The sequence below is a fragment of the Platalea leucorodia genome (assembly GCF_965183815.1).
Source record: "Platalea leucorodia genome assembly, chromosome: 16".
Taxonomy (NCBI): Eukaryota; Metazoa; Chordata; class Aves; order Pelecaniformes; family Threskiornithidae; genus Platalea; species Platalea leucorodia.
In genome coordinates, this window is record NC_138838.1 from 10,826,013 (window position 1) to 10,840,188 (window position 14,176).

Here is a 14,176-nt window from a genome sequence, read left to right on the forward strand (position 1 = left end):
ACCACTCGCCGAGAGACAGAGGAGCATCATTTATTTCCACTGAAAGGAATGGCCATAACATTGAAAATAATCCTCAGCTCATTTTCACAGAACTGTACAAGCAATGATGAAACCTTGTCTCTCTTTGTGAAATATGTGGAGGGAAATTCCTCTTCTGGAGATCCTGCTTATTCTGAGCTACCATCACCAGAGGACAAGCACTCCTCAGCTTCAAAACTCCAGCATGCTTGAAACCCCAGGGGAGGGGTTTAGCACCTTCATTTCCCTGTATCTCAGCTTAACGGGCCTTATGCCCAGCTTAACGGGCCTTACGCCCAGCTTAACCTAATGCTAGCCACCGTGGCGCAAACCCTCTGCTTCCCTGCAGCCTCACCGCACACAGCTCCTTGGGCTTTACTATCTCCAGGGATGCCACGGAGCCTGACAATGGTCCTCCCAAAGATAAGTCATTAGACTGACCAGAAAAATCATCTCTAATAAGAAAATCCACGTGACGTGGCCTTACATGCCAAACAGCCCTTCCTCTGCAACACCTGCAGGACAGAGGGAGCCGTCTCAAACACAAATGGCTCTGCTGATTTAGCACCACGGGATTTAGCCACCGGGTCATCACGTTGACACTGATTTTTGGCTGTGCTCACCATGCAGAAGCTGCCACAAACTGTGATGTCTGAGCTCCCGTTCTCTCTTACCTCTATGCCTGTTGGTCGTCTTGTCAAACATAAGCATGGCGTCCTCTACCTGCAAGACAGAAGAGGGGAGATGCGTGCTTTAACACAGCGGCTGCACGGCTCGCAAAAACACAACAGACAAACTGGGAAGGGGAGACAAAGGCAGGAGCAGCCTCAACTCGGGTACAAACGATGCATCAGATTTCCTTGCTTTTGCTGAAAGTCAGCTCTTCCTTTTGGAAATCTGCTGCTTTCAACCCCCGTCCTAGCTGACATTTGATCCTAAAGCAGAAAAGCGACCATTAAAAGTTGTTGCCCTAAAAAGCCAAATATCTAAGGAGCTCTTCTATCTCTCGTCAGTCCCTGTCTGTGCCTCATCTCAGCCTTTTTCCCTTTTGCAGGGAGATAAGGAAGGGCCAAGAGAGGAATCGTGGATGCAAATCAAGCCCATGACTTCTCCAAATTGGAGTCACTGTCTGGGCTGAGAATTAGGAGGTTTCAAGAAGCATGAGCAGGGTAAAATCTGGTCAGCCAAGAAAGGTATTCAGAGGTTTTCAAAAGGCCTTTTGAAAAGCTAGAGGAAAGAGGGGAGAGGGAGGAGGGAGAAAGTTTAATTCGCATCAGGCTTGGCATTTCCACTTCAGAAGAGAGATGACTGATGAAACGTATTGAAGTGCAACCAAATTGCTTTCAACTTTCATTACTATTTGCATGATTTATTCCACCTCCATTTAATCTGTGCAGCCACACCTAAAATTTTACACTTATTTTAGAAGGATGTTGTGCTGGGGTTTATTTTCCAGCATTATCGCATTTTAAACTGTTGCTCAGAGGCTGCAGGAGCTGGGGCAGGCCGGTCCTGCGTGCTGCAGGAAAAGTCCTGGGCAATCTTTCTGAAAAGAAATTACAGACTTGTTATTGCCTGTTTTAAACTAGAGGCTGATGAAAACCTGTGTCACCGCTAAATTGCAGAAGGCGTTGGGGGAAGGGAGATCTTTAAAGAGAAGGTTTTATTCTTTAAAGGACTCCGCTGGTTATCTGTGGGGGTGGGTTGGCTTGTTTGGGGTTTTTTTTCCAGTTTTTTTTTCCCCAGTAATTTTTATGACACTTCCCTGTTCTTACATTCTGGCTTTCCATAAATCATTTATTTCAGGAAAGGGACTTACAATGGAGTTACATGCTCTCTCCACCTTACACAGTGCCACCAAAGGCTCTGCCTTCCACCCCAGCTGCCCCTGCCCGCTTCGCGCTGACCCCCTCCTTTCCGCCAACGCGCCTGCGCATCGGGTCAAGCCAGGGAACCACTCCAGGTCAAAATGAACGGCACTTTCTCTTCCAGGTTAGCTTTACGTCAGATCAGTTCCCCAGCAGGGCCGAACCAAGGCTTGTGCTGACGCGAGGGACCGGCTGCTGCAGAGGGCAGAGAAGCAGCACCTCACGGGAAGGGGGGGCCCCTTTCGGTAGCTGTGCCAGCTTCTGCTGCTTTAACCTCATCCTGGAATTACAGCAGGATTTGAAAGCTCCTGCCTGGATAAAATTCACGGTTCAGGGAGTATAGTCGGACTGTAGTCCTCTTATGCAGGGGAACACACATCCAGCCTACTTCTGTGCAGAATTACAATCTCGGTCTTGGCTGGGCAGAGACATATTTTGGGAAGGTGGTAAAAACGCAGCTTGAACCTCTTTTAACTATGGGACTGAAATATGTTCCAGGAGATAGTTTAAAAAAAAAAAAAAAAATACAGCGCAGCAAAACCTTACATGATACCTAAGCTCATCTAAAAACCTGTTTCTAGTTAACTTGTCCTTAACTTTTTCAGTCAAAGTGGTTTGCGAAGTGTGTTAGCAATGACCTGAGATGGAGAACAGCATGCCTCCTTGATACCCATCTTGAATGAGACCTAAAGATGCTGATGCACTGACAAATCCAAACCACATTAAGCACAGAGCCATTTGTCCTGTCTTTCTTCACTCCAAGGAAGAAAACTCACAGGTACAAGCAATACCAGGAGGCAAATAAGGACAGAACTGCCCTTCACCCTACCACCACCGCTTATCTCTGCTCCAGGGTTATGTTTGCACAACAATCTTTATTTTTCATTCTCACAGGTCTTGGCCTCACTGGAACTAAAAATTACACGTTGCACCTAATGCTGTTTCCTAGAGCATCGCGGCTTCCTCGGCCTCGGTCCGCGCGAGTGTGCTGACCACCCTTTTGTCCCCACGCCAACTGCTGTTGCAGAAGTTTTAACGTGCAACTCTTCCAGCGTAACCTTTCAGCCTCAAATCCCATACCAGAGCCCAGAGAGGTCTTGGATGCACTGCAGCACAGATCCCACCAGCCCAGGGAGGTCCTCCGTCCCCCGGCCCGGAGGCTGCCGCTGTGCGCAGGCTCTCCTGGCTGGATCCGCACATTGCAAAATGACACCTCCTCCTGCAAGGACATTACCGGGGACTTTAGAAAGGCTGCTTGTATTGCTGTTAGGTGAAGAGGAGACATAAGATGAGGCACAACAAGATTCTAACCTCATGTCTCAACCCGAAGTCTCCCAGTAGGCTGAAGCCTGAGCTACAGGGTGCAGAACCCTCTCTGGGCTCAGCTGTGGCCCGCAGCAGCACCACCATGGGTCTGAACCTCTTGTGCAGTCTCATCCTGCTCCTCCAAGTGCTGCTGTGACAGAGACGGGACGGGTCCTGGCATGGGACCAGGCACTGGAGGGGGTGAGGGGGCTCTGGGTCCGGTTCCTGGTCATACTGGGGATCCGCAGTTTTGTTTGCCTCTCCCACCCGTACAACGTGACACGTCGTCTCACCCACCAGATACACGTCCTCTGGGCAAACAACGTTTTGTGCCATGTGTACTAAGGCCCCGCTTCACTGGAATGATGATCTTGGCAGAGATCTTTTTTATGCAAATAAATCCTTATTAGCAGTAACAAACGCAGCCTGCATGGGCTAATCCAGGAGATTTCCATCGTGCTGGCTGGGACCCCGAAGAGCGCGGATACCCTGGAGGTGGGCGCTTCATCCCCCCAAGCAGCAGTACCTACTGCTGGGAGCGGAACGGGGCGCGCAGCTACCTACAACAGGGTCAGCCCCGCCAGTTCAGATCTGAAACCCTGCAAGGGGGCAAGCAGCTGAGTTTCAGACATGGACCAAGCATGCCTTTAAGAAAAAATAATCAGTGGGGTGTTCTTTAAGCCAGCTGGTGCCCTTTCAACAATGTCTAATTGGTTATCTTTTCTGTTTCCTAAGGTCAGAACATTTTATCTCCGTCTCTGCCCTTTCTGAGTTTACCCCACCCTGCGTTATTTTTTAGGGCAGCCATTGTAACAGAAGAATAGCCTCTTTCCTCCATAGTCCGGTGACACAATGAGACTTCTTGAAACCTCCTGAATAGATAAAGTGCAATGGCAAAAGGAAAATTCTATTAACGCTTTGCAAAATAAAACATCTAAGAGCTGGTTAGACAAGCAAGAGAAGAAAATCAATATGGAGAGGGCAGCGCGCTTAGAAAAACTTTTCACCAGTTGCAAAAAGGTGGCGAGGGTATGGGAGGGAGGGGGAGAAAGAAACTTATTAATTCAGAAAGCCCATCAATGGTATGGAAATCTGGCAGAACAGCAAGAACTGAAACTAGAAGAATTTGAATATACAAAGGGCTGAATAGAATGAGAAAACCACACTGCCTCACACACACAGCCCGTTTCTCACGGTTCTCTGTGAATCAAACACAAGCGGCTTGTTCAAGTTTTCATCAAGGAGAAATAAGGGACACAGTCAAGGTAACCGGCAGTAAACCCTGTAGTAAGCAAATTGATCCCTATTTCACGGGAAGGGAAAAAAAAACCAAAACCAACCCACAGACTCAAGTAGATTCAGGAGCTGTGACCGTCCAAAAGTTAACCCCCTCCTCCAGTGCGAGGCTCCCTTGCTCGCCCAATATTTTGAAGATGCTCGAACAGCACGTTTTCCAGGTCTCAACTCAAAACATGCAACTAGCACCTTGCTTAAAAAAGAGAAGAAAATTTTCTCCAGGGTTAGACACAGAACCGCAAGATGCAACCGCCACCTCCAAGACTTGGCTGGGGTGCGCCCAGGGCTGATCGCCCACCACGCGCCGTCAGCTGAACCCTGTCATCAGCTACAAAAGGGGCCTCCTGCAAGCATCTTCTCTGGGCACGGCGACAAACAACACACCAGTAAAGAGCTGAATTTCACCAGTACAGGTGTGAGACGCTGAGCCACCAAGCAGAGAGCCACGTCCCACCCAGCGCACTCGGAAAGCAGCTGGCAATCAAAACTTCTCTCTCTTTTCGGATGTAGAATGGCTCAATATGGAGGCTTAAAGGAGCTGATTAATTTGAACTAATTATCGGCATCAAATGAGAGCGTATTACAAAATGAACACAGTCTTAGCACTTAAGGTAAATAAAGAAAGGAAAAAAAAAAAAAAAAAGAGAGACTTGAGAGACTTGCCAGCTAATACCAGTTACAAATGGACACTTAAGCCCAACAGGCTTCTCCTCTGTCCCAGCATACCCCATACATACATCCAATTTAGACCCAGTTCCTTATATAAAGCCTAACTAATGGGCTTTAGTTTATTTAACTTTTTTTTTCCCAAGCCACTTGGGGCTCTGAGAAAAGGAAGGGCTATACCACTTCTTTAATCACTGCCTGGAAGGAGGAATAGGGGAGAATAGGAGGAAAGAAAAAAAACTGGAGGAGCCAAAGGCTTTAATAATCCTAACAATTCCCAGGCTTATTTAAAATATGCCCAACCAGTTCACAAAAGGCTCCACAGAGATAAATGTATTTGATTTTCTTCCACTTTAATAGAGGCATACATTTAAAGCAACAAAACCAGGGTGACCTAAATAAAATGACTATTAATTGTACTCAGAAAGGCTCTGAATTTAATGCAACTGATCTAGCCCAGCACACGAACACACAATGTTCTCCATTCATTCCTCCCGCTTTCCTCTTCAGGATTTGCGCGGGGCAGTCCTGAGCAGAGATGATCAAACCTGGCGCCAGCCCATCGCCGCTCACACCTTAATGAACAGGCTGAATCCTCTGCAAAGACCGGCAGCGATTCAGCAAGCTGCTGGAGGACAGTGCTCCAGAAACGGGAGCACGGTGCTGCCACCAAAGGCTGAGATGACCAAACCAGGATGTTTTCTGGAAAACTTCATACCTCATCTTGTACTTCTACAACCGTGCGATGTCTCCGCGGACCGGCAAACCCAGGAGGTGGTCCACGTACATGCAGCTTGTAAAGCCAACGTTCATTTACAAGGTGCCTGCACGCACACAGGAGTAACAACAGCCACTATTTCACATCTCCAAGTTCTTTTTTTTTTTTTTTCCATTTGAATCAAGTTTACTTATTGAGCAAAACCTCCATGGGGAACTACCGACTTCCATAACTATACTGAACGGACACACAGCTGTCTTTATGCCTCACACTCCCCCTCACCCAGCCCAGGAAAGTTTTTCCCACTCCAAAACCTGAGTTTCCAACACGTCCAGAGCAGGTCGCGATGTCCCCGCGTTTCCCCCGAGCGTCCCCCCCAGGGACGGCGGGGCTGTTTGTTTCTAACACTCCCGAGCAGATTTGGTGCTACGTTCTCCATCCCTTCAAGGCAAAGAAGAATTAGGGCAGACAAATGAAATAACGCGCTGTAATCGAACACTGTGGCAATTCAGATTGGATCCTGGGAGAAAAGAAATTACAGAAGGATGACATTCAGCTACCCACAGCTGGGTTGTGTTTCTACCCCCGCCATCCCCTGACTCATAAACTTTACAGGCCTATCACTTCTGCTGCTCTCCCAAGAAAAGCGTGCTGGATATTCTGGTCTAATTCCTCAAATTATTTATACACACTGCACAACTCCTCCAATATTTTGCTTTCTGAAGCAGAAAAACCTCTTAGCTGCTAGTAAACTGTCAGGTGCTATTATTTTAAATATGCATGTGAAATCTAAGCACCAGCAATGTGCTTCTGCAGATTTACAGCCTCCCCCCACATAAATTAAGACAAATGCATATCGCATGCCAGACAGTTAGAAAAAATGGTTCCCCCACACCAGGCCTCTGGGTTTGATTAGAATGGAATTAAACAAAGAAACAAATACTTTAACCTTTTCCCCTTTTTCTGTCAAGCGTGCCCCCCCCTTATCCCAGCGCGCCTCCTTCCCCTGTCCGGAGGCACCCGAAGCACCCTTGCTTATCGCCCAGGCACCTTTGCTGTGAGGCTGGGTCCCTCCCCACCCTGGCCAGCGGCGTTTGCAGCACCGTGTCCCAGCACAGATGACCACCCTGGACCACAGGCTCCAGACCCAGAGCATGGCTGGTCCCCATTCCACCACCCCACCACGCTCAAGGGCTCCACTCTTGCACGCACCCTGATGGCTACTGTCTTGGCCAACGCACCAGGGAGCAAACCGGAGACCTCCAGGGCTGAAAGCACGAACCGCCACAGCTTCACCAGGTAGCCCCGGCTCCTGGCTGCGCGGTGAGGGACTCGCATCCTCTGCGGATCAGGCACGATTTGCGCAGCGCTCCCCGGGGGCCTGGGGACACACGGTGAGGTCCCTCACTGAGCGCTTCCCAGTGTTTCGCAGTGACGACTTACCAACTGAGGACTGACACATTATGCACCATGATAATAATCAATGCCATACTGTGCAAGAACAAATTCCAGTGCTAGCAATTTTTCCCCCCAGCAGTCAAGTCTTTAAAAAGTCTTCTTCAGCAATTATAGCTAATAAAACTACAATTTTATTCAACACACACATATCATTGTAACTAATTTTGCTCCATCAGGGCTGAAATTAAAACAGTCATTCAATCACGTTAATCTCAGGGCTTGCTCACCAGCCGTGACATGGCAAAGAGCATCCCAGATGCTTGCCAAAAAGCACAGTGGCTACTCTTGGACTTCAAAATGCTCCTGCAAAACACCAACACGTTACTCAATGCTTACTCTACCAAGGGGGATGTAAGAATGACTAACGCTCTCCAGAAAAAACAGCTTTCCACAGCAGGACAAATTAAAGATGACTCCATAGACGATTTTTCATGAATCCCTTCTCTGGCATTAATAATATGAAGTATTGATGAAAGCAAGGCTCTTTGCCATGCTTAGATCAAGTTATAAACTATATGAGGACTCTTGGAGTTTTCCTTTGACCTTCTGTCTTGGCTGAGAGCTTCCCTTGTCCCCACCAGATTTCCAGCACACATTAGCTAACACCACCGAGTGGGAAGACAAGGTTCTTGCAAAAAAAAAAAAAACACAAACCTCAACCAACCAACAAACAACTCGGAAACATAAAGCCAGCTCTTTCTTCGGCATCTGGGGCTGCTGTGCCACTACAGGAGCAGCAGCAGAGAGGGCAGCGAAAACAGGAAGGAAAAGAAGCAAGGCCAGTGCCAGTAACGTGCTGTAACATCAGCTTGGGTTGCTAACGCCCTCTACCCAGCAGAATGGCTGGCATTGTATAAACTCCCAGGGACATCTCTCCAAAAGGTACGCTATACCTATGCAGCCAGGACCACCACCAGAGAGAGGCACAGGGGTCCCTGCAAGAAAAAGGGATGCAGAACAAACCGCTCGAGGCAGCGGCATCAACAACTTATCATTCATCCGGGCAGTGGCAGCTACTCTCTCCTGACGAGGTGGCCCTCATCTCCCAGTCACCTGTAACACCGGGCGCTTCAGGGACGCCTTTCACAACGGGAACCGAGCTGAAGACAATAGCGACGCAGAGCGCCAAGCAAGACCATCACAGTGCCACCCTCTCCTTCGCCGCAGGGCGTGTATATGTTTGCTGTGCTTTTACAGAGACGGAATCGCCTGTCTCCATCAGAGCAAAGCAAGCCTTGGGCTGGGTCCGATCTCCGCAATCAAGTCCTGCAGCCAGGTCTAATTGCCCAGAACAATTTATGCCCGCCAGCGCACAGGCAGCTCTCCCCTGGGTCTCCTTAGCTTGACAGGAAAATAGGTTCCAGCGCTGCATTTCTGAAATGGAATAAGAGAGTCAGAGGAGCTGACACCGAGACCGCGTCTCGGAGAGCTCGCAGGAGCCAGCGAGACATCCCCGATCCTCCTGCCCTTCTCCCAGGCCAGCAGTGCTGCAGCTAATAAAGATCCAGCTGCAGTTCAGTGCTCTGAGATCCCGACGGAAAAGGGTACAGAGGGTACACACAACCATCCTGCAGCAAGAACCTGAGACTCGACTCCAACACACACAAACCCCAAAGTACAGGCTAAGAACAACTCGCTAGATGCTGTGCTACTTACAGACCTGCATCAATGGAGATTTGCAGCAGCAAACTTAAAATTTCACCGCAGAAGAGCAGTGTCTTTTGCTGAGAATGGGCAGAGACGTGGCACTGCCCAGTGCCCAAACGCTCACGGCCTCGGTGGTCTCTGGGGACAGCCACAGGTCCCAGAATGCCACTGTTCAGGACCTCCCACGTACCTGAAGTATCTCTGGATGGCAACAGAGATGACATGCCATATAAGTAAAGCAAGAGCTGCCATGATGCCCCTTTTTGTATCCACCAGCATAACACACACACTGACCTGGCCACAAACAGCGGTACTGAGCACCACGGCATTTTTATGTTAATTATCCCCAGGACACCCCAGCGAGGCGGGGACACACCACCACGTCCGCTGTTGGACAGGGAGACACACGCATCTTTGCTGCTGCACTAAATCACCGGCAGCCAAGCAGCTCCCGCGGTGGCCGGCACCACCGAGAACGGCTGCTCTGTGCTGATAGAGGCCGTTGCCCACATTTGGCCCAGTGAATGTGCCACACCAGCTAAAACCAGTCCCACACTGGTGGGGTTTTGCCCACGGATGGGATTCGAGGTAAGGGCAACCTAAGCTGCGGTTGGAGCCAGCTCTGCAGCCCGGGGCATCCCCGGAGAGCTGCTGCAGAGGACGGGGACACGGGGGCCAGCAGTGGGAGGACCCCACGCTCCTGGGGGCACGTCTCTTGTGGCAGAGCTGCTCCCCTCTTTCCTCTCCGGCATTTCGGATGTCTGCCACCACACACAACCACATCCCCCATCCTAGACAAGCTGCTTTCTTTAAAAAAGGCGCAAGCTAACCTAACAAAGGACAGAAAGCAGACATCCATACTTGTTTCTGAAAGCAGATTGATCTAATGCCACACGATACACATGTTTACACGAAGTTGTAGCATTTGGTTAACAAAATGTATTTGTGAATTAGAGCAGTGCCTCCATCACCGCTATAACAAAACTCCAATCTACGTTTCTGCCAGAAATCGGTGCCACAGAAATTTCTTCTGTGATCAAAGCTGGTCCATGCTACAGTATGAAACAGGGAGCGATTGATAACTTTAAAATATATGTCAACAGCTAAAAACACTTCAGTATGCGTTAAAAAGCAAGTGAAGGAGCATATTTCGATCTCATTCAATCTGAAGCCAGTGTTAAATCATGCAGCTCCTGCTGCCGCCCTTCGCCAGAGAGGCAAGAACAGAATCTAGTTCAAAACATCTGCTGGAGAGCCTCCAAACTCTCTTACAAACATTTAATTCACCCTGCCTCAAAACATCTTTGTATTTTACCCATCTAATAGACAAGGAAGAGGGTGGAACTAGAAGGGAAATTAAGCTACGGGTGTTTTAAGTGACCCGTACGTGGCCTCAGAGCCAACCTCGATCCTGGAAATCTTTGCCGTTGGTTCCCTGCCGGCATCAGGAGATATCTCCCCACATGCATCCTTGTCTACCTACTTATTCAAGACATCCTGGCTCCCTGTATCGTGCATTATTTTCTATAAATTTCCCAAACAACCGAGAAGCTTTTCACAAGTGTTTTCCCCACGTTCTTGCAAGATCCACAAACAAATGAAGAACCTGAGCTCCATCTGTCCCCGCTCCAGCCCTGTTGCCTCACTAGCTGCCTGAAGGAGTTATCACCAGATAACATAAGATAAACACACACAAACTGAACTTTTTAAATGCAGACACAATAATTTTAAAATATTCTTTTTGCACCCACAAGGGAGCCATTAGGGTTCACGTGTTTAAACTTCTGCCACTGAAACGCAGGAAACTTTGGCTCTTTTGAAAGCAAACGCCGACAGCTCCACGTAACCACATCACTCGAAACAAAGCTTAAATATATCAAATACCACAGGAGTCACAGCACAACCACAGGAGCTGACAACGCTGAAGTTCATCTCAGCTCCTTTACTCCACCAGGTGCTCTCAGGCCGAGCCTTCCCATCCAGCTCAACGCCCCGAAAGGTGCCGCAGGGCAGGGAAAGGGCCCTTCTCCTCCGCCTGCCAGCGCAGAGGCGATGCCACCACGGGGGCACTGGCGGAACATTGCTCCTTCAGCATTTCAGCAAGCCAGGTGCAAGGCGGTTTGTGATTTTACTTTCACGGAACATTAGCCGCCGTCAGCAGAAATAATTCTTCCTCCCTTCACAGTGCTCGTTTGCATATTAGCACTGCAAAGTTGCAATCTGTTTTCTTTTCCAAACAATACTTAAGAGGTGCTGCCCATTAGGCCTGGCCGGCGCACATTTTGGAAACCACAAAACACTTAAAACGCCGGCCAGAGGAGAGGCGGCTCCTGGTGAATGTGCGTGAGCACACGTGGGCAGCCATCACGCGTAGCCCCCTTTTTCTCCTGATGGGCTTTAGCCATACTGAGCAATACCACTACCTGAAAAGCCAACACATTTAAACATCTGTCTTCCTTTCTGGGCTGGAGCAACAGGGACATCGCCATTTAATTTAATTACAGCATCAGTTCAAACTCTGCCTATCTCTGCTTGCTGTGCTGCAGCCACAGGGAGCGGCTCCCAGGCCGCGAGGGCACAAGGCATTTTCCATACAAGCAGCTCAGGTTTTAGAGCTGTGGAGCCACTTAAAGCCCAAGTTGGCTTGGACCTGGACGCCTCCAAGAGTGCCACCCTCCTGCTCAAGCCCCAGCAGCCCCCCTGTCCACCCTGCCATGACGCTCCACACAGGCAGGCAAAGGATGCCTGAATTAGTGCTTTTCCTGGGGAAAAAAAAAAAAGTTAAAGCGCACAGTGACAACCCATCAAAATTATGCAAGGGACTGTTTTGGGCCACCAACAAAGCACTCAGCAAACACCCCCAGACAGAAGCCTTCACCTGCTCCCCCTGAAGCCTGGGAGCTCGGGTCGCACTCTCCGCATGTGACACCGCGCATTTAGGCTGGTGGCCCCCGTCGGAGCTGCTCTCGCCTGTGGCACGCGATAACGAGCTTACGCGAGCGAGAGAGGGGGCTCCAGCCACCCCAGCCAGCGGCTGCTGCCTCCAGCTCCCCCACCAGCCATCGGGCTGCGGGCAGGGTCCAGCCTCCTCTGCGGCTCCACATGGGAGCTGGACCCAGCAACATTCAGAACAAAGAAGGCTACAACCCCTCTCAGCGGAGAAGGAGCTTCAAATATTTGTGGAGCACTTGCAGGTCCTTGGATGAAGTGCGCTACATACAGGGTGAAGCCTCTTCTTTCCGAACCCAGCATTTTCCCCATTGACGCAACACGAAAACGCAAGCAGCTGGTTTGTTTACTACAAACAAACGTGCCAAATAATGAGATGCGGAGAGACCATTAAAAGCCACGTGCCAGAAAGAGGATCAGAAACCACCTCCCTGAGCACCAAAGTACAAGACATTGGACTCCGAATCACACGTTGACTATTTCCAGAACAACCCCTAATAAATGGAAACCACTGTTAAGCGTGGCTCGATTTCAAGCACGTGGGTAAGTCCAATTCAGTCCTTCCAAGACGTGGTTTCTGAAGACAAGAATGGCATTTGCACGTTTTCCTTTTAAGAACTTTCTGGAATCAAGACCCAAGGGACCCGCTGGTCAGCACACCACGATTCGCTGCATCCCTGCGTTATCACGTTACTCTGAGCAGGAAAGAACAAGTTCCTGCTCATCCAGGGACAAAACCGACAGAGAAATAACCTAACCACACACCTCTCTATCCCATTGCAGAGTACAAAGACACAGCATTGAAGCATAGGTCTTTCGTACCCACTAAACGGGCCATAATAACCTACGGGTTTTCAGTCAGCGCCCTTAAGCCATGCAGTAAAAACTAGCTCAGAGCCTTGTCTGTTATAGAGCACATTGAAAAAAACTCTATTTGCAAGGAACCAGGGTTTTTTTTTCCTTTTTACAGATGCCTTTGCAGTACGATCCCAAGGCAGGGCAGACACAGGTAAACAGATCTGATTAAGAGACATCCTGAGCAAAGTAACAGGATCGAGTTTAAAGAGCTTCCTGCTGCCCTCCTGTAAATACCTGCTGAATAAGTGTGAAGATAAGACAAGTATTGCATTACTATGTTTCCTGATGCATGAAGGGCTTTTTTATTGCCCAGAGTTTAAAAAAAAAAAAGTATGAACAATTGCCACAGTCAGCTTCAGCGAAAGGCTCAGCTGCAAAATGAAACAGTGTAGTTTATTAGCAAAGAAAAACTCATCTAAGTTTCCCTTGACTGTAATGAAAAAAAGTTTCATTTTATTTCCTGCTAGATCCTTTTTCCTTTTATTGTTCTTTTCACATACTGACTTGCATATTAAAGAACATTTTTCCAGGGCTACTTCTTCTAAGCAGAACTCTCTCCTCCCTTGTCCTTCAACCCCAAATCAAACATAGCTTCTATCTCTACACTTTGGGATTTTTTTAATTTCTGGAAAAAACACAACCCAGACCCTTGCTGTAACAAGCGCTGCACGTTGCGGCACCGAAGAAAGGTGCCGAACTGGTGGCTCGGGGGTGCAAGCCCACGCTCTGCCCGCGGGCTCCCCAGCAGACAGAGGAAGGAGCTGGGCGAGCTGGGCCAGCGCTGCTCGCTCCCGAGTCCTTGACTCCTGCGCAGGCTGCTGACAAGGTGGGGAGCCAGAGAACTGTACTCACAGCAAACTCAATGCACTGATGATTTATGACTTTTTTTTTTAAGGCTGTGCCTTGGGTCAGAGCCCCACCGCTCCTCACACAGAGACGGGCTGCCTGCTCCAACAGCCCGCAGCACCGACGCACAGAAAGCAAAAGTGACTTTCCCGTTGTCACAAATTAGTCATAAAACGGGAGAAGACAAGTCCCTGGATTTGCTTTCACAATCCGCTCGAAAAGACAAGAGCTCTGCCCCGGCACCAAAACAGCCAGAGCCAGGAGCACAGATTTCCCTGGACTTACAGCCCCGCTCGCAGCCTGCGTCACTCGCGCTACGGCACGTCGTCCACCTTCAGGAGAGGAGAAAAACCACAAACGAAGCGCCAGCACTGATTTCTGTCGTTCGGGGGTTTAGACTTGTCCTTTACCTCTTTTAAAATATGCCAGCAAGTCTTGATGATAAGACAGAAGCCCAATGCCATTTGTGGGAATGTGTCTTTTAAGTCTGTTCACCGCAGAAAAGCATCGTTACCAGTAACCTTTGGCAGTAATCACGGCCGCCAAT

At 49.2% G+C, this 14,176-nt stretch overlaps 1 protein-coding gene across 4 annotated transcripts in view; it reads right to left on the minus strand.

Moving 5' to 3' along the window:
* MSI2 (musashi RNA binding protein 2) overlaps positions 1 to 14,176 on the minus strand; it is a 259,854-nt gene that overhangs the window by 101,520 nt on the left and 144,158 nt on the right. For all 4 annotated transcript variants that reach the window (XM_082328703.1, XM_082328702.1, XM_082328701.1 and 1 more), the window contains exon 7: positions 693 to 741. In XM_082328703.1, coding sequence (XP_082184829.1) covers positions 693 to 741 — 49 coding nt within the window. The remainder of the gene's footprint in view (positions 1 to 692; positions 742 to 14,176) is intronic.